This window comes from Bombus huntii, chromosome 10, assembly GCF_024542735.1.
Source record: "Bombus huntii isolate Logan2020A chromosome 10, iyBomHunt1.1, whole genome shotgun sequence".
Taxonomy (NCBI): Eukaryota; Metazoa; Arthropoda; class Insecta; order Hymenoptera; family Apidae; genus Bombus; species Bombus huntii.
Genome location: NC_066247.1, coordinates 6,938,775 through 6,963,808, shown reverse-complemented (window position 1 = coordinate 6,963,808; position 25,034 = coordinate 6,938,775). Strand labels below are relative to the sequence as shown.

The following is a 25,034-nucleotide window of genomic DNA, read 5'->3' as shown; positions in this document are numbered from 1 at the left end:
TCCGATAAATGTAACTAGCTAATGTCCTGATACTTATGGTCTTATGATGTACTCAGTATGATGTCTTCAGTTGGACACAGCGTTCACACGCGAGGATTTCCCATATCGGTATTAGACACTTGTATCGGCTGATACACGAAGAAGCGCGCTTTAAAACAATTATCAGCTGTCGTATTCGCGTCAGCCGGTTATAGGGAATCCCACGTTCTCCTGGTGATGACCGATGCACGCGTTTGCGCGTATAATAGGCCATGATTTACAATGGTTGGTGAAATAGAAAGAGAGAAAGACATCCAGGTCTCCGACTTAGTCTCGGTTTTCACTTGGCTAAATAATAGAGATCGCTCGATTTCACCTTCTTGCTTTCTGACGAATGTATTACGTTAAGTCTTGCCTACCTGTTCGCCGGCACAATCAATTTACGATTCTCCCGCCGCGACGTAGATCTCGCGTATACATACATACATATATATATATATATATATATATATATATATATATATATATATATATATATATATATATATATATATATACAGAGAAGCCTCTCATGCAGCTTTCCTCAGAGGTTGTTTAAGCTAATTTCCTCGACTCTCGCGACCGCCTTTGACGAACAGTTTCCTGTTCGTGTTTTCGATTCTCCTCGGAGATCTGGCAGCGTCGTTAATGGCGTCGCGTGATCGTTTCGTTTAATTGAATTTTGTCGGAGTTGTTTCCATCGAAGATTTTATGAAACGCTTCTTCGCAATTTAAGATTAGGAGGTATCCTCGTGGTCTGTCCTCGCGATTCGAGTGTATTTCCTCCCCTTCTTTCTTCTCTTTTTTTATGAGATTTAACTACGAGTACAGAAAGAACGTAGAACATCGATGTAAGGCGTTAATTAAAGGATAAATTTAATTCACGATTCTAAAGCATAATTATGAAAGATATAAAAAGGATCTTAGTAATTGAACAAAGGAAACTTGTGCAATTTGTCAAAATAGCAATTAGATAATATCTCACATGTATATTTTATCGGATATAACTTTACGAAAAATGACCGAAATCGAACTCGAACGATTGGACTCTTCGCATTTTTAAATGTAATCTCAACGACAAGAGCAGATCCCAGAAATACGATGGCGCCTAGCTACGATAGCGAGTCGATCTCTCGAGGGCGTATTCCAGCGTCGGTTACAGAAATACGCGCAACGAGAAGGAAAGACAAGACGTGGACGCGGCAGGAGTGGAGGGCGGAGATTTAAACACTCGATATGAAATAGAGCCTATGGGGAGGATCGAGAAGAGAATGCAGATCTCTCTCATAACTCATGCAGGCTATCTTGCTATAATAATTGCCGTGCAGCCGTGTGCGAGAGACGCCACGGATATCCGCCCGTGGAAAAATCCAAGCAGGTGTGTCCCATCGTCGCGATAGCTTTTCCTTGCCCTAGAGATCCGGATAAAGCTACTTTAATTAATGTGGCGCGTTTGTCTGGCTGACCATTTGGACTAGTTCGTCGACGATCGTAAAACAGCGTGAAATTTTTCTACGCGTCGAGGCTATTTCGAGTAATAGCTGTAACCGTTAGACGAATTGCGGAAATATATGCTACGCTGGTCCATTGCTTTCAGAACAGCAACTGTTAATGATACGCGTGTTACGTTAAGAGACGAATGCTGTTCAGAGAGGATTCAAGATCGAATAATATAATTTTGAATATTAATTATTAACTTTAGCTCGAGTATCAACAAATTCAGTCTTTGCATAGCGAATCTAATTAATTGTTGCAAATGGATCAAGTCCTTTCCCTGGAATCTTTGAACCGCAGTTCAAGTTCAATGGTGCTCGATTATTTTCTCTCGACGTTTTGCTTCTTCCTCTTCTTTCTTTGCTTCTTTTAACCAGAATTTCACGTTAAACGATGTTACGTGGAAAATCGCGAAGCCAGCGTGTCCACGCTAAGCAGGCGCCCTTTTCGGGCATTGCACGTAGATTTCGTTGGAACTTGGCTGGGTTACGTGGGCGGTAGATGTTTGGAGGAAGAAGAGTTGATTCGGTACGAGTCTGTTGAGGAAACAGCTTGTTCCGGTGAATGGAGTGTACGTGCTTGGAGCAAGGTCTGCTGGATTTCGATTTGTTTTCCTTTTTTTCATGAACGTATACGGGTGGTAGAAAATGGAGAAATATTTATGTGGACGTTGAATGATTTATGAAATAGTAATAAAGATCGTGTTCCCTTTGCCGATGATTTAATAGCTGCGAGTGTGTGGTTATGCAACGTGGTTATCTAACTCCTAGGTTTCGAGGGGCAATTCCTTCTTTTTTCTACGTGAGATGCAGTATTATCGTGCGAAACGTAATTAATAGGCGGTGTGATAAGGAAATACACGTGGAAGGTAAGATACAATGACCTTTTCGCCATGGAAAAATACAGAAATAAATTCCATATAAAATATCGTATAAAATGTTGTAAGTGGTAAAACTATTTATTTTAACATTTCGAACTTTCTATCGTAACGTAGATTATATCTCAAGTTATAACCGTAAGTGCCAATTACACAATAGTTAAAAAAAATAGGATTCTAACGCGCATTTTTTTACCATTTACTGTTTTACATTTATAAAGATTTCAAACGCTGAAAGAACGTAGTTGAAATCGTAAGTAATATAAATTCCAAAATTAATGGAAACGTGTCTTTTCCCTCTATTGGGAATCTTCGCTTTCTTCGTTGCAAATATACGTGTAAAATTTTTACGAAAATTTAAAGGCTGATCATTTCTATGATCTATGAATTCTTTATTCCCGAATAAGATCGTACAAAAATTACTATACACGAAAGCTCGCATCAATACGTAATGTACCTTCTCATAAAATCTCCAACGATTCGTTTAAAAATCGTCGACAGGAAGCACGACCGTAGAGCTCGACTTCCGCTCCGCGATTTTCTTTGTGGCAAGTGATTACGATCACGACGTTAACTTTTACGAACTTTTATCGCGGAGGAAATCTCGAGCGAACCTCGCGGACGATTGAGATATAACGACATCCTGCAGGTCTCTTGGCTAACTGCACGCGTCCTGGCTTTTCTCCTCTCGTTCTATGGGCGCGTGGTCTTTAACAATACGAAACGCAGTTGCAAGAACGGCATGTTTCTTCGGAACAATGTTACGAGCGTCGGTTCTCGTTCGTTTTTCACGGAACGGAAGGCCGCGAACGGGCGTAGATAGTGTTTAACGCCGTTCTCGGTCAATGTTCAAGAGCTGTAATTAGAAGGCTTGATGGATGGTGCTAGACAAGAAAGTGGATGAAAGTCCTGTCCCGTCGACGATCTATGCGTTCTTGAATACCAGTCGAAACAGTTATCTCCGCGAATCTAGCTTCGGGAACAATATTCGATAAATCTTGCAAAGATTTCGAAGGAAGTGGAGTGCGTTAATAGCTGGGTAGTTCGATGTTGACGATTTTTCCATACTTTCTTTTCATTTTTCACGATGGTTTCTAGCAGTTACACAGGGTGGCTCGTTAGAGATATACGCTGTCTTAACTCTGTAAGTTTTAGATCATATCGTAGTTGTTGTTCCTTGTAACAGTTTCTAGTTCGGATACTTGAAAATTGCTCGTACAACACTGTTCTAGGTATAAGTACGCATAATACTATTATAACATTAAATGATATAATATAGTATGATATAGTGTTAATATGTTAATAATTTTCTTATATAAAAAATATAAAAATGCGTGTTGGTAAAAGTTCATGACATAGCACTTTTTTAAATAAAATATACATAAAACAGTGGAGTATTCAAGTTCGAAAGCCAGTCAAAATTATTTTCTTCCTTTTATTCAAGCAAAATGTATGAAGCGATTACCGTAAAATAAGTATGCAGAAAGATATAAAGGAGCCAAATATTTGATTCATAAATCGTTATAGCGACAATTTCTCAGTATGATTCTTCGACATGTTTCTCTCTCTATTTCTATCTTCGTTCGTTTTACCTTTCTGAATAATCAGTAATAGACGCTACGTATGCTCGAAAATTATTCAGCTTTAATTCGAAGAATCAGGTTAAGGAAGTATCGGTGTTATTTCTTTTTCGCGTAATAAGACGTCTACGGAAAAAGGCCAGATTTACGTAGTCCGCCCTATCTTCCTCGATGCTTCAGCAGTCGATAAATCTTTGAAATTCTTTCACGATCGAACCGTATTTCAAGCGTCGACATAACCGCGGATTATATACCGTAAGGATCTCAGGAAGAGATCAAACGAGTCGCTAGGCTCGATCGAAAAGCGCCAACAGTTTATAAAACCGAAATTTACGATTCCGCGTTACTCGTTAATCGGGCCGGAATTATTCCGTCCAGCTGGAAGATATATCGCTGGAAAAACACCGCGTTCCTAACCGATTAACTACATATATCACGAAATTACTCTGCTGGAACTGATTGATCAACCGGATTAGAGAAACTCGAGTGTCGCCGTAGGCCTCTATGTCGCGTGTCCCATGACACCGTTCTGGACCCTCGTTTAGAACCATTCAACCACCTCTTTTACGTCTATAATGTCCAGTTTTCTCATCCCTTCTTCGTGATACGGTCACTGACAATGTGAATCGATCGATTTACGATATTCGGTGAACTGTTCCGTAGATAATACACGTGATGACGTCGATTAGCGAGAGAGAAGAAATTTCATTGACTCGTGATTACGGGTATTTACCCTTTCGTTTCTACGAACGCTTCAACGAGTTAAGAAAAATTCTGTTTTCTTGGCTTATAAAGGCACAAGGTTGCGGGCGAAAGTATCGCGCGGACGGGTAGAAGTTGACTTTTCACGTAAAAATAGATCTGGTATCTAGAACGCGATTAAAACATTTTCCACCCAATGTATATATATTATTTATGTACTTTTTGAATCGTTAAAAATACAACTGAAATCTGTATGTAATTGATTCGATGGTAAAAATAGAATAGAATAAACTTGAAGCTGCGATAGTCGAACTGTCAATGTACACGATATATTTCACCGTTTATCACGCCGATAATATCGACTTGAATAAGCTACTTCGAATGTGGGTCGCTTAAGAGTGGTTCGCAATAGAATTTAGCGAATTACGAGAAAAATTGTTTACGAGGAGAGTGCAAAATTCTCGAGTTATTTATAAAGACGCTTATAGCTGGTTAATTTGATCCAAAGAATTCTAGCCTTACCTTATCTAAATTTCGTAGGAGATTCTAACATATAGATGCGTCAGGCACGTTATCAATATCGATATGTATTAAACTATAAAAACTAATTTACATAAAAAGAGTGAAAATTTAATAAATTTCACGGTGGAAAGACGGGTAATCGGTGTTAAATGAAACCAGGAAGCGGATAATCTGACGCGTACCGATCCAGGGAGAGATAATCGCTTAATCGACCCTTAAAGCCGAGTACGGATGACGTTGTCAGCGACGAGCCAATGCCCCGTGTATGGTCGATAGATGAAAAACTGGAACGAAACCAGGGACGGTATACAGGGCAATTATTCCATGCTCCAGATAGAGCGCGACCATGAGAGGGTCGTAGCTGTAAACCGGACAGGAAATGTTTATGGTGCGATTTAACCTGTAATGTAACTACAGGTTAGTTACGAACCCAATAGTAGTGTTTATTTATTTCAAAATGTATTTTTACGGTGGTAATTAAATTTTCTGAACATCGCAGGAAAGAATAGTAACTAAATAGCCAGCCATATTTTTTATTTTGTCTGTTGTTCGTCCAATTCTGTTTTACAGTAAATATATACCTACGTGACAATAAATTTTCGTGTCATCAAATAAGACATTGTTAGTTTTACGAGCATTCACTTCGACCTTTTTATGGTAGAATATTGAACTTAGGACAATCTTCTATATTTTATGTTCAAGGACACGAACGAATCTTTTCTTCCATTGAAATCTTCATCAGCCTCTATTACAAAGGTACTCGCCGAATTCCATCAGTTGGCAAGTGAAAGAATAGCAGCAAATCGAATAAATGTTACGTAATTACACATCCCACGGAAGTTATATAAAATGCCCAATAATTACGTATGTCACTGCTGCAAAGAAAACTTGCCTACTTGCCCGAGGAAAATTCGCTCCTTGCAATAACTAATGAAATAGAAAGCCGAGTTTTCTCCTCTCCTGCAGAAATCCCGTGAATTTTTCGATCGATCGCGCGAGGTCGAGCTTTATCCGGATTGCACTCGCGATTGATTACCCGTTCTCCGACAGAACAATCTGCATGGATAGAAAGTAATGGTCAATCGAATATACAGGCACGAATTAAATTCGATTCCTCCTCGAAGAGTAGGAACGAGGTCGGCGTTTCTTATTGGCAATAAGTTCGATAGGTAATGACAAGAGATATCGTTTCTTCATGATCACGAGCAATAATCGATACTTTTCGTCTGTAGCTGCGAGGGAGCCGCGTGTACGCTACGTGATCGTTTCGATTTTTCGATTAACAATGCAAATCCGTTTCACCGACGCTCATATTGCGTGGAATAATTCTAGATGATGAATTAGAAAGTCAGCTACGGCAAGTGTACCGTGTGTCGTCGTCTAGGTTTCGTGGATGGGAACGTTTCGTTCGTGGTCCAAGAATTGGACTCGGCAAAGATTAGATCGTGCATCCCGAACGATTCATAGATCACTCGTGTTCGATCGATGGGTCACGTAGTATTGTACGTAAGCAGATATGGATTTCGAGAAAAATTATTCTTTCGTTTTATTAGGTCGATTGCTCGATATTCAATTTGTTTTGATTAGTAAAATATATTTGTTTAAAATTTCTTTCTTTCGGCTTATTTCAATATGTATAGTCTCTATAGAACGAGTTTTCCGAAACGAATTTTCCAAAATAGTGAAATGGTATAAAATTGTTCTGTAGAAAACACACTGCAATGCTTATACATAATGTGTCGTAATGTATAAGCGATGTATTGAAAGTTCTACGTACTCGAAATTCATTCCTCGTATTATTCATACATAATTCATTACTACGTCGTTGAATATTCATTACAGTCAAACCCAAACAAATCTAACCTGCATTTATTACCTCGATACGAAAGACTCTCATGTAATAGACAGAAAAATGATAGATAAATATCTGTGGCTATTAAACAATTTAGAAATTAATATGATTAATGGCAAATTAATTAAAATACACTTTTCGCTCATATTTTAATTTGTTTCTTTCTCTACTTCATCATCTATTTCTTTTTATATTTTTCATAAATGTATATGAGATAAATTTAGAAATATAACGTTTTACATTATTACAAAAATCCTTCGAATTTCTATCGAATTTTCATCAACGAATATTAATTTTGTTCCCAAAAGACGTATACTCTAAAAGCTTTTCTTACTGAATTATATAAGTTAATTGACCATTTAATGAAACTTATTACGATCTGTACGAAACTTTTGTGAAGTTTCTTAAAATTAGAAATTATCACACGTAAAAAATACTGAACTTAAAATTATAATCAAAAGATCACGGACAAAAGCTATTACGTTTCAGATAAATTTTTTAAATATTAGATCCAACTTACAAAGATAATCTCTTATATCACCAGAAATATTCCTCTTATTTCTCTCCTTGTACAGAAACAATTTTACTATCTAACGAGCCTAACAAGCACGTAATTCTCCACGCAAAGATCAGCTGGAACACCAACAATGAAACGGCTAAAGAGAAGCCTGATAAGCCTCGACTCCGGTGAAACTGATAATACGCACCGTCTGGTGCCGGCAATTCGCCACGTTTCACCCGATAGACGCGGAAGACGCGATTGGCAGACGCGAAATTAAGTTTCTATTAAAGCCTGGCGATTTTTTTTCGTCGCGTCATCACCCACACGCGGCGCCCTCGAGGAAATAATCGACTGACCCACGCGCAGCTTTCACCGTTCGAGGGCGTTTCTTCGGAAAAGTGATCTTCAAGCGTGCACGAACGAAAGTGCACGCGAAAGGGACCGCGGGAATCACCAGGCGTATTTTCGATTCGTCTCACGCGTGACGCGCGCCCGCGCCAGCAGAAAATCTACGATCGCACGCGACTACCGGCCGATTCGATCGCCGGATGCGATTTTTCCGCGGATAAAAGAATCTTCGTATGTTATCCAATTCGATCGTGGGATTTTTGTGGCGAGTAGAGCGGGCATCTTTATGCAGATCTAGATTTTTATGAGCGGGCCGTGGATATTTATGCATATTTTTATTCATATTTATCATTATTTTCGTTTACGTATTTATTATTTTTATCCGTATCTTTATGAAGATAAATAAAAATGGAATCTAGGTAGGAGATGGTTTCACCTATTAATATGGAATATTTTAGATGTCTTTACATGCATTTCTGAGATTGCAAAAATTTTTTATAACATTTATACAGGTTGTAACAGAACACGCTGGACCTACTTTGGGTCTGAGCTGATTGTGCAACTTAAAAATAATGAGAGAGGTACATACAGATATTTATTCTATCCATCTTCGTTTATGAGATATAACGAATGTCCTGTTTTGATTTTGTTTTGTCTAATTATCTGCACGGGAGATGCTAAAAATGACCACGTTGCGTCTCAAGGAGAGAGTCTGTAAACGTCTTGTCATGGATCCGGTTACATTCTGGATGGTTCTTGATGTTTAACAAATTTGTTGAAATCTTGTTCAATTGTAAACCTTGATATTCTCATAAATGAAGCCAGATTGAATATATATTTTATACGAATTTTTTTTATCGTTCAACTCTCGAAGTGGGCCTCGCATGTTCTGTTATAACTTGTATATACAAATAAATTAAGGTACAGGTATATTAAATTTCAAATCATTTGATACTTTCGTATGTTTACACTAGAGCTTTGTTTTTGCGAACATGCTCGACGAACTCCAATAATAATAGCTATCCCCACCAACTCTCCTATTAATTCCGATAATAGGAATCGACGGTCGGACATCTGAGGTCGAACAACAATTTCGGTCCAAACACTCAGTTGCGTATCGAACGCGTACGAGTTCGGAATAGGCGTTCGTATAACAGTACAACTGAAAGTATGTTGAAGCGTAGTTTGGCTAACAGAGGCGCAGTAGTGAGTTGACATAACTGAATAATATCTTGTTCGTCTAATTTGGCACATGCTAAATAATTTAAGTTGTTCGTATAAACGTGGCGTGGATAAACCAAGTTTTTCTGTACAAGAATTTGATGCTACCAAAATGAAATGCGGCACCTGATAAGAAACGTTTCATTGCAGAGTAATGGTACATACAAATACCTTTTTTAACCAATTTATCTGCACGTCTAGGTGCTCTAAATATACTCCACTCATGTTAACATTCTAATACAAATGATACGCTTGAATGTACCATCAAGGCATAAAAAATTAGAATTAATTAAGGTTACGATTAAAAAGATTAAAAAGAGATTACATCTTCCTAATAATATCCATTTATAATGTTTCAACGTCCCTTCTTTATTATCGTTTGACCTAACGCTGCAGCAATTGACGTCTAGTAACCGTGTATTAGGAAGAAAATTTATCCGATTCATCGATACGCGAATGATGTTTAAGCGAGCGAGGCAATCGCACGAATCTCTATGTGATATCGTTTTAAAGAGTCTCGATTACTGAAAGTCTTCGGCCTGGCATCCCGTGAACATTTTTTTGCGCGATGGCAATAAATTCTCCAGCGCTCCACTTGGGTCAAATCGCTTCCCTATCAGCATTGTCCGGCAATAAAACTTTCTCGAGCGTAACGGCCGCTAATGCAACGAGCATCCTTATTTGCTTGTTTCCGCGCGTTCAATGTTTCGACATCGTTCCCAACGAGGTGTTTATGAGTTCGTTTATCGTTTATTTATTGTATCCGCCTTGCCAGAGCTACTGTGCTCGGCGCAGCCTCGCGTTTCTTTCGCGAGCAAATACACGTTTCCTTCTCTCGTAGCGAATATTAATTTATTAATTTCGTTTAAAGGTTCTATATACGCAGAGCCGTATGTCGGAAGGTTTCCTGCTGAAGTTGAAGCTTTTTTTTCTTTTCTTTTTTGTAGAAATAAAAGGAAGTTTAGTTTGATATTTAGTAGAACTGCTTGTAGTGGGTAGAACGAGACATTTTTCATATTTTGACTGGTGGAATTATAAATTACGGTGCATAAAGATTATGAAAATTAAAATTACGACCAAGCATTATTAAATCTCATCTGAATTCATGAAACTAAAAATTATTTTAACTTGCAAGTTACTTACGATGGTATCTTACAACTAGCGATTTTCGAAAATAAATAATTGAAATTAACAATGTTAATCGTGAAACAAATCGTAAGAACAGAGTTTGTTGATACACTTTATATTGAATTTTGATTTTTTCACGAAAATTTAAGCCCGCGAAAGGACTCGGAACAATCCACAATAATATTAGAATAATATCAAAAAGAAGCTAGTTACAGTTATCAGTAGCCATTTCACAATTATAAATAAGACAGAAACCGTAATTATCAGTTAATTAACTATTCACTTGAATCATTGAAAACTCTTATCGTATAAATAGATTCTGCTTAACGAGTGTCACGATTTGAAAATGGATTTTTCGAACGATGTTAAGGACTTGCATCGTGACTCGATGGCGAAAGTCAACGCGTCATTGTCAGTGAGCGGCGTAATGACAGAGCGGCGCGACGCCCGGCGTCAGCGCGTCAAATCGGAATTGTCGTTAGTAACTGGTCCGAGACTTTCGCGCATTAGCCGCGTTTTCTATTCGCGGGAAAATCTCTGTTCGATATTCACAGTTGCTGCATGTAAGAACAACGTAGTTCGGCTAACGAGCGCGTGGGATTCTTCTACCTAAAGTCGAGTTTCTTATCTTGCTTTGAATTAATCATCAATTCCGATTTTCTCTATTTGTGTAGTTAGAATAACATCTGTAGAGATGCAAAGAGATACCTCGAAGATAGAAGAAATGAGCTAAAATATAGAAGAAACATGGACAAAATATTAAACAGATCGTCTTCGAATTCTCTTTCTCAATCGCAATCATAACGATGTTTTAGAATGTTTTATAAATTTCGTCGGTTTTTTTCGTCAAACTTTCACATGGAATCACATTTAGATGTTAACTGTTCTATTGGTAACTTATAAGATTTCTGTGATCTCTAGAATTTGATGAAAACTTTTTACGAGAATTATTATATGAATTTCATTTATATACTTTATTGGTGTGAATATTTCGTTAAGCTACGATTATCTTAACATCCTGTCTGATGATACCTATTAAATGCGTACTAATAGCATCGTATAATAAAAGACATTAAGCTCTTGTGTTTCTAATGGAACAACAGTGTACTGCACAAGCGCGTTAACGGTTTCTTAAACTACTTATTTTACGTTCAAATAGCTCCAAACTACTAAACCACTCGCGCAGACCAACATAAAACTTCCAATTACTAAACTACTTACCCTACATTCTGATAGTCGTGGTATCAAATTTTAAGTTCAAAGTTTTAACGAAGCACAAATCCGGCTACCAGCCTATCGTTCCAGATATCCTCGCGGTCGATCTCGAAACGCTTGCCTGCGTGTCTCACCTGGTTTTTTACCTGTCCCTGATTAATCGCGATTTTCAATTTCCTCCATTTGGTCGATCAGTTTGCTAGAAAGTTCTGTCTATGGCGCTTGAGGACAGCGAACAAATAACAGACGTAAATCACCACCTGGCTCAGCCGGAGAACGAGGATCGAAGATGAAACAGGAACGATTTCAAGAATTAACAGGGATTTAGTCCGGCAACTTCTCGGTTCTCACTAGCATTAATACCAGGGTCTAGTGCCACTCAAGATCGATCTCTCTTTCTCCTGGTGTTCAGTTTCATTTATCGTTTCATAGATCAACCGACCAAGGACGCTAGGCTAGATCCGACGATTACTCGTTCGCTAACCAGCGTAAAGTTTCTTCCTCTGTCTCTCTTTCTCTCTTTCGATCCTCGAAGAGGACTGACGGATCGATTTCATTATTCGTGGCGAACGAGCTCGTACGTCTTCCCTGGGTTTAGAATCCTCTCGCTAACCCTGTAGACGAAACGCGGCGATAGGGATATTCAGGAACGCCCCGGTGCTATCATTCATCAAGGCGAGTCAGCGTAATCTCGTTCTCTCTGTTACAGATTTCCTGTACCGGCACAGCGTTACCATCGATAACGTTAGTACCGAGGTGGAGATACTGGACACTTCCAGGTGCGAGGTAAGTTCTTTGTCGTTTTTAAACGTTCGTTCCACTTTCAGAGCAGTTCGACGAATTTTTGTTTGTTCGAGGAGCTTGTGTTTAGCATAGCGTAGGATTCTGTGAATGAAGTTAGTTTTTACATAATATGATTCGATATGGCAATAGATGTAACTTGCGTAAATGTAAAATATCGAAATAATTTTACATTTTCATGGAAGCTTCATTATTGTGATTTAAATGAATCGTTATTACGTATTAATGTTTGGGTTATAAATAATATATTTTTACTGAAATTTAATGCGAACTGTAACTTTGCAATACGCGAATGAGGTTCACTAAACACAAATTATGTACAATAGTTCAATATTTTACATCAAACTGAGCGAATAGCTAGTGTTTATTTAAGTCTTCAAACAAGATTACACTGCTGTTCTAAATAAATATTCAGTTCCTCTCTCTCACATACCATATAACAATGCAAAATTTAGAACTTCCCCAAAAAGCTATTCCATGCCTAGCAAAATTCTTGGCGCTAATATCAAAACCAAAGTAAAAGCTACGTATTTTGTCTTTATTTTACGATTACAAATTTTCCGTTCCAAATTCCACGATTCAATTCACTTAACTCGTTAACGTTTTCACTAATCACGAAAAAAAGCTGGAAATTTCTCTAATACGGGAAATGAGAGAGAGGGAGAGAGAAAAGCTCGTACTTCGATATCTCGGAAGTTGGACATAGAGCTTAACGAACGTACCTCGCCGATCGCAAATTATCACGAAGATATTTTTCGTCTGCGATCGACGGCGGAAAGAAGTCAGCGCCTAATGATCCCGCGGGATTATTGATGGATACACGACATAGATTGGCGTTAAAATCTCACTCGGACGCGAGCGCGGTGAAAATGTACATTTACGGCCGTACGTTTATTTGACAGACTGATTTGCCCGCGTGAATTATGCCCAGTCTCGTGGTCGGTTGTAAATTATCCACGGTTACAACGGGATCGTCGGTCTTTGATTTCTGTTTTATGTTGCTGTCTCGCCAGCGTCGCGGTTTTTGTCAAATTCCACCGTGAATTTGCCAACATTTTTTAGACAGTCTCGTTCTAGTTAAAGGGTGTTTCGTAGAAAATGACATAGGTTTGAAAGAAATTGTATTCGATAGGTTTGAAGAGGTTGAAGATGGGGAAGAAGGGTTATAAATAAATCGGGGTAAATACGCGAGTTCATATTCAATTTTTTGTTTTATTTATACATTGTATGTTATCGAACGTCATGTATATTCCTCAAATTTTTGCATTATATATTACGTAAGTAATAAATATTAGAGCGTAATACTTACAGGAAGTTTAAATTAATCAACGTATAATACGATACATAAACATCCGTAGTTCGCGAGAAAGGATTAATTTGTTTGAATTAATATAACACATGAAGCACGAGCTCTATATATACAGCGTGATCTTCTTATTTGACTCGAATACGATATAGATCGTGTCGTTTTCGTTATCGTTTAACCTATACGTACATACGCATATATTCACTTCAACTCTGATACGTGATCAATATTGACTTCTGATAAAAACAGACACGTAATGACACCGTGTTATCGTCGGATGCAACGAGACCGCCACTCGACTCTTAACTTTTTTAATCCCAAATAACATTCCAAATTCCAAGGTTAATCACCCCGAACCCCAATTTACTCGCCATCCTCCGAAGAAGCACGAAAAGAACGAAACACATCGACGCGGTTGTCGAAGTCGTCTAGGTTAGTAGTCATCGACACCGATGATCGAACATCGTTGTCGATCAGCGTCGAGGACCAACGACGACCAACAGAAGTCCACATTCTACTCGAAAGTCTGTTTCGTCTTGCATAGAAACATCTCGCAACGGTTAGGGTAAACGCGTTCCCCGTGCTTGTGTTTCCTTTTACATTTTTTCGCGACGGCGCATGGCATCGGCGCCTTTTATATTTATCTTCCGTCGACGCCTGTAAACATCGACTATTTCAGCACCGCGAGACGTTCGCGGGCCAAAGCGCGCAGAACACGCTTTTTCTTCCTTCGTCCTCCTCGCTCCTTCTTTCCTTTCTCCCCTTGGCTGGTCTCGCGTCGCGTTCATTGTGAAAGTCACGATGAATCATTTGCTTGCTGGACAAACTCCGCGTCTCGCGATACGCTGCTTTTCATTTAGCCTAGCTTTCTGCTCGTACGTTCCTCGTCCTGGAATTCGCCGACACAAACAGAGCACCTCTGTTCTTGATGAAGTCGTCGCTGATTCTATCGCGAACGTTTCTCCCCGGGGAAACTCGAGTTCATTGTTCAACAGAGAAGTCATCGATCGATTACCGCGATTTTCAAGCGATTAGAGGTTGCAATGGGACGATCACGACGATCGGTCTCTGGTTTTTTTTTGCTCGCCGTTTCACGCTCTTTGTTGGGATTAAGTTTGACGTATTTCACTCTGCTGTTCTCTCTTCGCTTCTTCCTCGCGTTTGTATCTCTTTGGATAGATTGATAGAAAAGTAACAACTACAGCGGAGAGGATCAATCTATAATCGTCCACAGGAATGTTTTATCTCCTTGCATTATATATGTTCCCATTTAACGATATCAAAATACTGTCCTTTATAATTGTTCGTAATGTTTGAAAAGGCCTCGATATTCAGGCTCTAATCTGTAGAATTTAAAAAGCAAATTCTCGTCGCTCTACTCCAACCGATATGCCGGCGCATCGCATACCGAATTCCCGCACAGATTTCCCACAATTTCCTTGTCATAACTAAAATTCCATCTGGCGTACACCCAATTCCGAAATTCCTTCTCCGGTTACACGAATCTGCCCCATTTGCTCCGCTGAAACCCTACACCGATATTGTCCATATAATGGGCCAAGCACTAAACAACGACGGTCCCAGCCTCACCTTCTAATAGCAGGATGATTTATGCACGGTTTTTAAAGCTCTGCCTCGATTCGCGACCGGTGGCAATAATTTACGATGTCGAGAACAATGGTCCCTCTCTCGGCTCTTCTATAACAGAAAAAGACCGCATGGCGGAATCCCAATGAGGATTCCGCTCTACCAGCGACAGGTGAACACGCCGTTCCGCGAACGTGGCTTAGCCACTCGGCTTCTCCTACGTCGGTACACGTAACCGTGTGTACATGAAAGTCACAAGGCGCACGCGCGAGATCGTAGCCACGGTCGCCTAGATTCGAATTTAAAGGCGATCGTTATTCAATTCAAATACCACGGATAACGGGCCTTGTCGTAGGATTTCCGCTTCGACGTGTTTCGCGTGCGGGTTCGTTACCGTATTCTAGAAGAATCGGGTTAAGGGAGGTCAGGTCTGGGGGGACGTTCGACCTGAAACCGGCCGATTCCGCGGAGATTTGGGTTAAGTAAGGTCAGGCCGGTTCAAACGAGCGACGACGCATCGATTGCGTCGTCGATCCTCCGGAGTCGATGACACCGCGCCTGCCTCTGCCAGCCGCCCCTTTTTCGGATGTCGTGCGCCTTTCGGAATGTCCGTTCCGATGTTTCAAAAGTGTTGGCGATGGTCTTTCACTCTTCGTCTTGCTTCTCTCTGTTTTCTTTTTCTTTTTTTGTTTTTGTTTTCGTTCCTTCTTTTTTCTTCACGGTCGTTTTTATAGCGAAGATTTGGAGACGGAACGGGTACCGTTAGTGGGTTTCGATCGATCTCGTTGATCGGTCGTTTCACTCGGTCGTTGAACTCTTTTCGTTGTATTTTGGGGAATTCGTGCGAGACGATTCGAGAAAGTTCACAGATCGTTATCTTGATGAATGAAATAATTTCTCGCGGTTTTATGCTTTTTATCTTTGAAATAATATGTTACGTAAGCTTAAACTTTCTTCGTCTTTTGGGAATCGGTATGCGAGAGTTTGAGAACGATTTATTTTTCTATGGATTCCGCGGATATTTTGTGTCCGATATATTTCTAATAATTTAGAGCAATTCCCCAAGATATTTCGCTGTATTTTAAATAATATATTAGATTTCTTATTGTATGGTTACAAAAATGAGAAGGTTTTGCTGTTTCTCTATAGGTCTGAAGGATATCGATACCAGAGGAATACAGTAAAATTATCGAAGTTTCAAGTTAGTAACCTTTTAATCTTACGTTTGCTAATAGTATATTTGTGTTAAGATACAAACTCGAAGTAATAGCACTTACAATGACTCTTGTAACGAAATTGTCCGCTTTATAATATCCATCGTAGCGTAAACTCTACGATACATTGCTTTCGATGGTATAACTTTATCAAAGCTTATTTAATCTCGCTTATTTATTCATCAAATAAATAATATGCACTTGACTGGAAATTATAACTTCGACATAGAAAAACTACGAAAGCCTGCAAAATAGTAGTCGTCTCTTCGAACGCGTTCTCATTCCACTTTACAAAAATGAAAATCATACACAAGCCCGTAAAATCTGGTGAATGCGTTGGTTCAGCCGATTAAAAGAAAAAGAAAAGATTAAGAGGAAAAAGAAAAGAAACGAGAAAAAGGGGTGGAAAAAGAGAAGAACAAGCGTGGAGGAGCACAGGTATATATTTTCTAGACTGCAAAAGGAATCCAACATATTCCTTATACGATGCTCGTACGCACGGTACACTGACTCGTCCCGGCTTATTCGGTAGCCCCGCAACAAGACACGATCGAGAGGCCAGGTTGTTTTTAGCAAACTGGTTTTTCTACCCGGGGCTTACAATTACTGGCTTCCTTTTTTGCGCTGCCCCCCAAATGTTTGCACCTGTCGCTTAAAAGGCTGCGAACCGTGGGCCAAGATGGCATACCTGACCGTTCGGGATTAGTCCTTGGATTCGTAGCTAAGAATATTTGGAGCACCGGCCAGCTTAACCCAGCGACGAAGAACACTCCCTCCTGATATTTCGTGATCCATTCATGGAATTTCGAACATCCATTCATGGTATTCCCCTGGCTTTCTTTTTCTTCGAGTCTTCGAGTCTTGTTGGTTTTCATGCATTGAGAGATTTTTGAGGTTTCTAAGGTCCTGGTGCAACATACACCTCCGCCCCCGCTCGAGTTTTCAGACGGTTATTACATTTGCTGTAACAGTAGAGAAAGTTAAATAACAATTAAGAGGTTGTTAACGATTTAGAGGAGTTTTAATTAACGATCCGCATCAAGCGTTAAACATTAAGAGAGTTTCAAGTGTTGGAAGATTTTTAAGAGATGCACGAGTCTGTCAAAAACGAAATTGGTCAACTCCGCTTTTCACGAATGTCCTAATTTTGTTACACGAGTCACGCGATTGATATTCAGTTCTGGAGAACAATCGATTCACTTCCACAGATTCGCTCGTTGCAAGACGACGTAAATGATAGTTAATTCCAAGGTAAATTTAATAAATCATCCATCTGTCGTATTTTCCAATTTACGAAATTGGTCCATGTGGTTACTGAACTACCCATATCGAAACCTCAAAATCCTAAAATCTATCAACATTGAAGATTTAAGCTTGTTGAATATTGAAATTGGATGAAAAAGGAAACAAAATTTGTACGAATATATAACTGAAATTTTCTTCAGTTTTGAAATGGTAGATAGAACATTCTAACTAAGATAGCAAGGCACTCGAAGGATTAACTGTAGGAACATTTCTGGACCACTCTCTTCCTAAGAGACAAACAGCGAAGCTTAATAACCTGAAAGCTCATCAAGATTGAAGATCGTTAAGTGTCTTTGATTGAACGAAAAAAGAAACAAAAATGGTGCGAATATGAAACTTCACTAATATACAATTTTCGTAAGATCAATTTTCAGTTACCATTAGACGTTGCACCGCTGGTAGCTGCTCCAAACACCAAAGCGCGTAACTTCACATTCTGATCTTCCTAAATAGCTGCAATTTGCAACTGTCCAGAAGCAACCACAAAAGAAAAGAGCATGATCTCGTTGTATACTTTCGCAGTTGAATATTCATCTTTCTTTTTCAACTGTATTACTTTGTAATATTATGTCATTCTTTTTCCAATACAAAGAAAGACATGGTGCTCGAAGGATTAACATCAGGAATGCTTCTGAAGAATTCTCCTGCAAAGAGGCAAACACCGATGCGCTGGCCGTTTCGTAACGCGAATCTATTTGCGTTGTGCAGCGTTTCGCGCATTGGTGGGACGGCGTTTCGACTCGGTGCAGCTGATGCAACGCGACGCGGTGTAAACAATGGCAGAGAACGTTGCACCAGGGGAACGCGCGCGAGGACGCATGCACCGTTACCGCATAGATTCGATAAATAATACGATACAGGAAGCCGTGCCACCGATTTGTATGTACGCGCTTACCAGCCGGTCTCGTGCTGCTGCCGATCGATCTGTTCGACCGCCACTCTATCGTCCGCCCCGATCTGACGATCATTATCGATCGGTCGCACGATTTATTGGCGATGACGCGTCCTCCGCTCGTCGTGAAAATTTGATCACTTTCTACGATAGCGTGCCGCTCGATTCTACCGCCGATCGTATAAGCATCGCAGTGAGACTCGCTGCGTTCCATTGGATCGGATGGTTTTATATTGTGAAACGCGATAAGTAGACTTCATATGTTTATGTATTTGTGGGAGATTTAGCTGCTTCAGTACCGAACAACGATATATCGTCGTTATTGCGTTGTAGTAAATATAATTTGAATGTAACATATTAGATCGCTATGGATGATACGGAATTATTTGAATATATTTAGAACAAGCTGCGTCGATTTGGCTCGATATTTTTCGCTCAGGCCCAAATCTTGGAAATGTATAAAATATTCATAGCAGAGCGCTCGTTATATTGTAGGTAGAATATATTTGGTAGATAGAACGATTTTTTGTTTAGGTTCTATTTCTTCCGGGAAGATTATAAAGATACGAGTTTGCGTAAAAATTCACAGTCTATCGATGAGTTAGTTTGGAGGTATTTTGTGGAGAATGTAAATCGGATTTGTTGGAGAAGTATAGTTTTGGGAATGTAATAAATTAGGATTTCCTATGTTTAGCCTCTCTTAAGCAAGGAGAATTTTTGTATACTGATTGCCTTATGTATCTCCAAGTAATATAATTTATAATTCAATGATATAAATAAAAAAAAGTATCTCTTAAATAATATAATATATTCTACGTTATAAATCTTCTTCAGTTCAGATGAGAGCAGTGACAGGCCATTAAAAGTAGTTTCCATAAAATTGATCGATGTTACGTAACGAACGCTAATCAAAAGGTATCCGATAATTGTGCCATTCTATATCCTTCCTCGATATAAATTTTACATTACATTTAAGTTGTATTAAACATACGCGGGAATTAGTGGCTGTAAAAGCTATTTACGCCAAAATTGTACGTATCACAGCATTTACGTATCAATTAATCGGACCCAACCGTATTAAATTCCTTACCATTTCGTAGGAGTTTGTTTCTCGTAGACACTACACGTAAGCAGTTTTATATTGCGTCATTTCCTAACAAAAGTATCGGTACACTCGATCAAAAAGCGTTGTACCGGTTGTTGATTATTGGCACGGCCCAAAACCCGCTAACAAGAACCAGCACGCACGCAATTTTATTTACTAGCTGGCCAATAAATTCTCTCTTACCCTCTTACGAAATTTCTTCTGGGATATGCACACTTTGTCTCCATTGTATCTTGCTGCAACTAACGAAGAAAATTTATTCGACGCAAGCAACGTGGAAAAAAAGCTGGCTGACAAAATCCGTAGCTTGGTCCAGCTTAATGAGCCCCTATACAAAAGGAAAATACGAGTAAGATTAGACCAAGTTGCGTATTATACACAATGGGATTTTCTAACCAGCGCGATATATCGGCGCGAACGAGCTAAAGTATAGCTGTCGGATAGCGGATTTAACGATCTGTCCTGTGTACAGTCGCGAGCTGATCGCGCACCACTGCCACACTGATCCACATCGATATCGATCTCCGTAGATCCTGTTCTTACGGACGCTGGTCGTTGCACCGCCAGTGGAAGTCCGATTTGGTCTTCGACGTCCACTTTGTACGTGATCCAATGGATCATTTCCGATTGTTCATAATTTTCAAGGATATTTATGGATGATTGTTCGTCGAGCAAATATACTTTGCATAATACCGTATACTTACGCATTATCGATCTTTGAATTGGAATTGAATTTAGCGTGTGACACTTGATGGGCAGTGGATAATTTTCAGGGATATTTATGGATGATTGTTTGTCAAATATAGTTTGTATAATATTCGTTAGTATCTATCTCTTAGTCTTGTAACGCGAAGGTAAAAAATATTCACGTGGTTTGATGCGAGTTTACTCTTTGAACGCAGTGTCTTTTACGACTTAATGTATTGTCAGTTGAAAGGATTATGGAAATATCGTGGAGATATTGGAATTATTAAACTAGTATAATAGTAAATCTTTGTGCAAATATACGTTGAAGTATTTATCCATTTTGTATCACTTCGCAGCTGTATTTCCAAGTTTGAATTCAACGAATTTTTAGCTTTTCGCTTGTTGTCTTGGAATATCGAATCGCTCTTATTCGTTTCTTGCTTTGATCTATTAAAAACACGTTGCGTTAACCCTTTCGATTCGATATCATTAAAACTTCTTCGTAAACTCAAGAAGTTCCGTTACAATTTACAACCCTACTTGTCAGGTTTCAGATTACCTTTAATTGCCACTATGTCCACCACGAACTTTACCGATAACAAACGCTTAATTTGAAAACTAATTTCAAAACACGCGCTGTTTCCTACTCAGAATCGGTGCATGCTCAGATTGTAGCTACGTTTAACCTTTGCAACGCAGCTACTAAATATCCCTTTAGAGTTTAGACAATAAACGCGAGGCTGCGCTTTAGCACTAACAGCACTTAACAGAAATGTCAGAACACAGCCAACGTGGTCAATTATCTCCATATCGAACAACGCTTCGCGTCAACAAATTAAACCGCATCGAGCATTCTCTTCGTCCTATGGAATCTCGTAATGGGGAGAAAAATTCACGATTACGCCACACTTGGTGTAACGTTTCGGTAGGCCTATCTGCTAGTAGCTTTTTAACTGCGACTCGTTGAAGATAGTGACTCGAGGCCAGTATGAAGCCCAGTTCACGCTTAAAAAAACGTATGTAGACGAAAGACGAGAAATATAGAATTAAAGTGAAACACAGTGGTTCTATTCATCGTTCTTCTTCTATGTATTGTAATTATTTAGACAAAGTCAATAATCAATGGTCGGTTTTTGAATAATTTAAATTTAAAACACGTGCACTTTCTACCCATTGATACGATCGAAACACGGTGTTCGATGTGTCGATAGAATGAAATAGTATCGTTCAGTCATAGACGACTATAATAAATAAATAAATAATTGTCTAAAAAATTGTGATAGTCTAGAAATAAAATGAAATGAAATTAAACCTACCAATATTAAATAATCTAAAGCTAAACTAGTTTATTTTATAGTTCCTAGTGACCCAATGTTAATTAATTAGTAAATTAGTCGACCAATTCAAGATCAACGACAGCTTTCTTAAGTTAAACATTCTTTCAATAAGGAAACTCTCGCTCGCATGACAGAAATTAAGTCAAATACGAAAAGTTTATTCTGTACAACCAAATTCTCATCTTCACAGAATTCCTTAAATATCGACGTGCAACTGATGAAGTGTGAATCGGGCTTAAAAGACGCTAGTGGCGCGCGCGCTAGAGTGTATCGCTGCGAGCCGCGGTATAATCTTTCCAATTATCCGGCTGCAACGCAACGCGTCCATTCATTGCTGGCTGTAGATACAGCCACGGATAGCCAGCTAGCTTTTCTAGTATCTGGCGCGTAAAATCCAACAGTGGAAGAACAGGATCGGTGTTTTCCGCTGGGAACTTTACGGGTGAAGTTAACAAAACATAAGCGGTTAAAGCGCGCATAAGCTGTTCACCAAATGCGCTCTAATCTTCCAAATTGTCTGTTTTCGAACTATGGAGAGTTGGCTAGCGAATATCGATTTAACGATCCAGATGGGAGTGTCGAGCGGAGCGAAGCGTGTTCCAGCGTATTTAGTATTTACGTGATATCAAGCGGTCGAAGGCCAGATAAGGCGTCATGGGGTCCATTAATTTACAATTTGGTCAATGACCTTAATGCGATTCTGTGTTCCGAGAACAGGGGTGGTCGAATGTTTCTTGATCCTCCTGATGGAATTTAAATACGCTTTGCTTGGGTTAGATCATGCATCGATAAAATCCGTTTGTTCTAAGAATCGATATGGACTATCGAGGTATGATAACAGATTATGGTTAATATTTGATAGATTAGAGCGGAAGAGTAGTTGGATAAGGCTTCTGTTCGGTTAGCATCGAGTGTTAAATTCTTGTAAAGTAGAAGTTTCGAGCTTGATGAAACTTTGGTATTATGCGCATGCAGTTTAGAATGGGATAGTGAATATGCTGATATTTTTTAATTTTGTCGTTCCTTGGAAATGCTCTTATAACATGTACTTTTTAATTACAACATATCTAAGCACTGAAACGTTTGCTTCGGCAAAAGTACATTGCTTTTATAATAAATTTTTGAGCAATGTGTACGTTAAATTTGAGGTAGATATATCGTGATAGGTGCTGAAGAAAGTATAGTTAACAATATATATTTATTAACAGATACTTTATATATACACTTTGCGTAGAACTCGCGATTACTATTAGCTGTTCGCGATTACAAGTTCGACTTCTAGGCGATGCGTTACGATGCACGATACAAGTTCGGATGATAATTGCTCAAGATGTCGAGGAACTCGGGTCAACTATTATTGCTAACTACCAACTATCGACTCTGACTGACGTCTAACGACTGACTTTCCGTCATGATGATGCTGCAGAGGAAAACTATGATGGTACGTCTAAGGATACGAGATCATCGGATTCGTCGAGGAAAGCCTTCGTTAGGAAAGTGAAGGAAATGGACGTTACTGTTAATTGGTTAATTTCTATGTTGGTGGTTGAAGAAGGATGCTAACCGCCCTCGAGAGAAAATTGCTAGCGGCAAGCATTGTACGTGAGAAAAGCGGATTTTCCGTATCTTTCTGTGGTAGGTGATAGATTTAGGGACCGTTAAGACTAAGGCTATTTGTTCGTTTGAAGAAGCTTAACTAGATAAACCTTGAGATTTATAGGGGATCCTTAGGCTTACTGAAAATATACTATGAAGGTATTTCGACATTTGGCAATCATCTTATCCGAAGAATAGGGCCTTTGTGTAGCGAGCAACGGGACAGAAACCGTTGGAAAGTGTATTGTCCAGTACCGTTACAAATTTTTGACTAATTCGAAAACTTTGACTAAGCACAATTCGCAAACATGCAATGAATTATAGCCACTCGATGATGCGTTAAAACTTGCTTAAAAAATAGAAAATTTTCTCTTCGCAGCGTTTAATAAATTGGCGAAAAGAATTCATTGATTTCAATTAAAATTTAGGACTCAAAATTACGAGATACGAATTATGTATACTATTTCGGTACTATATTCGACACGATGCTTTAACAATGAACGAGCAACACTCGTTTAGTCAATAAAGAAATAGTTAAGTAGCTAACCTTAGTAACCACCGAAGGAATCATAAGACGAAGGGGTTAATGACGACACTTGCGCCTTTGATCACCTTTGACCGTCTCGTACGTTTAACAACGAATATGGTTTTAACATGGTGGCCAGTTTCGATTTAGTATGCGCACCTTCGCGGTCCACAGACGGCCATCTTGAAACCACGACCCTGTTTTCCCTCCAGAAGTTGAACGGATCCTAACCGCGTGGAGGTGATCGCGGTTTCTCCTCCGTGACTTCTGCATCGGCTGCAATAACAAGACGTAGACTGTTTTCGCGTCGCACTTTCTTCTCGCGACGATTTTAATGCCTGCAGGTGCGTGAAAATTTTAAAATATTTCACTAAAAAAAGTGACTCATTTTGCACGAAGTATTTCTTTTATTGTCATATTCGATCTACGATATTCGATGTCTTTCCCCGACTTTTACTTCCCAAGTATCTCTCCAATTTTTTTTTATATTCTTAATATGGTAATCATGTTGGAAATTCATTTGATATCGAAATAATGAAACAGCTTACGAAAGTGTATCCGTATTTTATATTACACGGTACACATAGATGTTAAACATCGAAGAGGCGCAATGGAAAACAAGACCAGAATTCAAATCCAGATTCTTAACTATCTGGACGCCTTTACACATTAATAACGATTTACTTTCTTAAGCCTAATACCCCAGGCGATATCTTAATATCCTAATCCAGGTTTTACTCGTACCTTGAATCAAGCTATCAGAAACTTTTCTCTTACCGAGTTGAATATTCGAACCGGTATTTTAATATCCTAATCCAGACTTAATTTACGCTCGTGCCCTGGTTACAAATCATGCACGCAAATATATTTAACCTTTAATATCTACTATCTTCCCCTACAATTTTATTTTCATAGGGTATATCGATCCAATTGCCAAGACAAGGGTCAACTTCGCTATCAATATCAAGTTTTATCCACATCTTCCAAGCAACATTTTGTTGATATACTACGGGATAGATAGACGTACGACTGATATACCTGGTAGACTTTATTTCTGTCCGTGTTCAACTCGAGAACTTTTAATTAGCACGCAATGGTCGCGTTGCAACGCAATAAGATTATAAAACAATCATCGAGCTTGTAGAAATAGTTTAACCAATCGACGATCGCTTGTAACCAACGAAAATCCAACGACGCAACTCGGAAAAATAGGCGCGGG

General features: G+C 39.1%; 1 protein-coding gene across 2 annotated transcripts in view; it reads left to right on the top strand.

The window, feature by feature from the left end:
• Positions 1 to 25,034, top strand: part of LOC126870228 (ras-related and estrogen-regulated growth inhibitor-like) — an 88,235-nt gene that overhangs the window by 21,189 nt on the left and 42,012 nt on the right. For both annotated transcript variants that reach the window (XM_050627752.1, XM_050627753.1), the window contains one exon: positions 12,169 to 12,245. In XM_050627752.1, the coding sequence (XP_050483709.1) occupies positions 12,169 to 12,245 (77 nt within the window). The remainder of the gene's footprint in view (positions 1 to 12,168; positions 12,246 to 25,034) is intronic.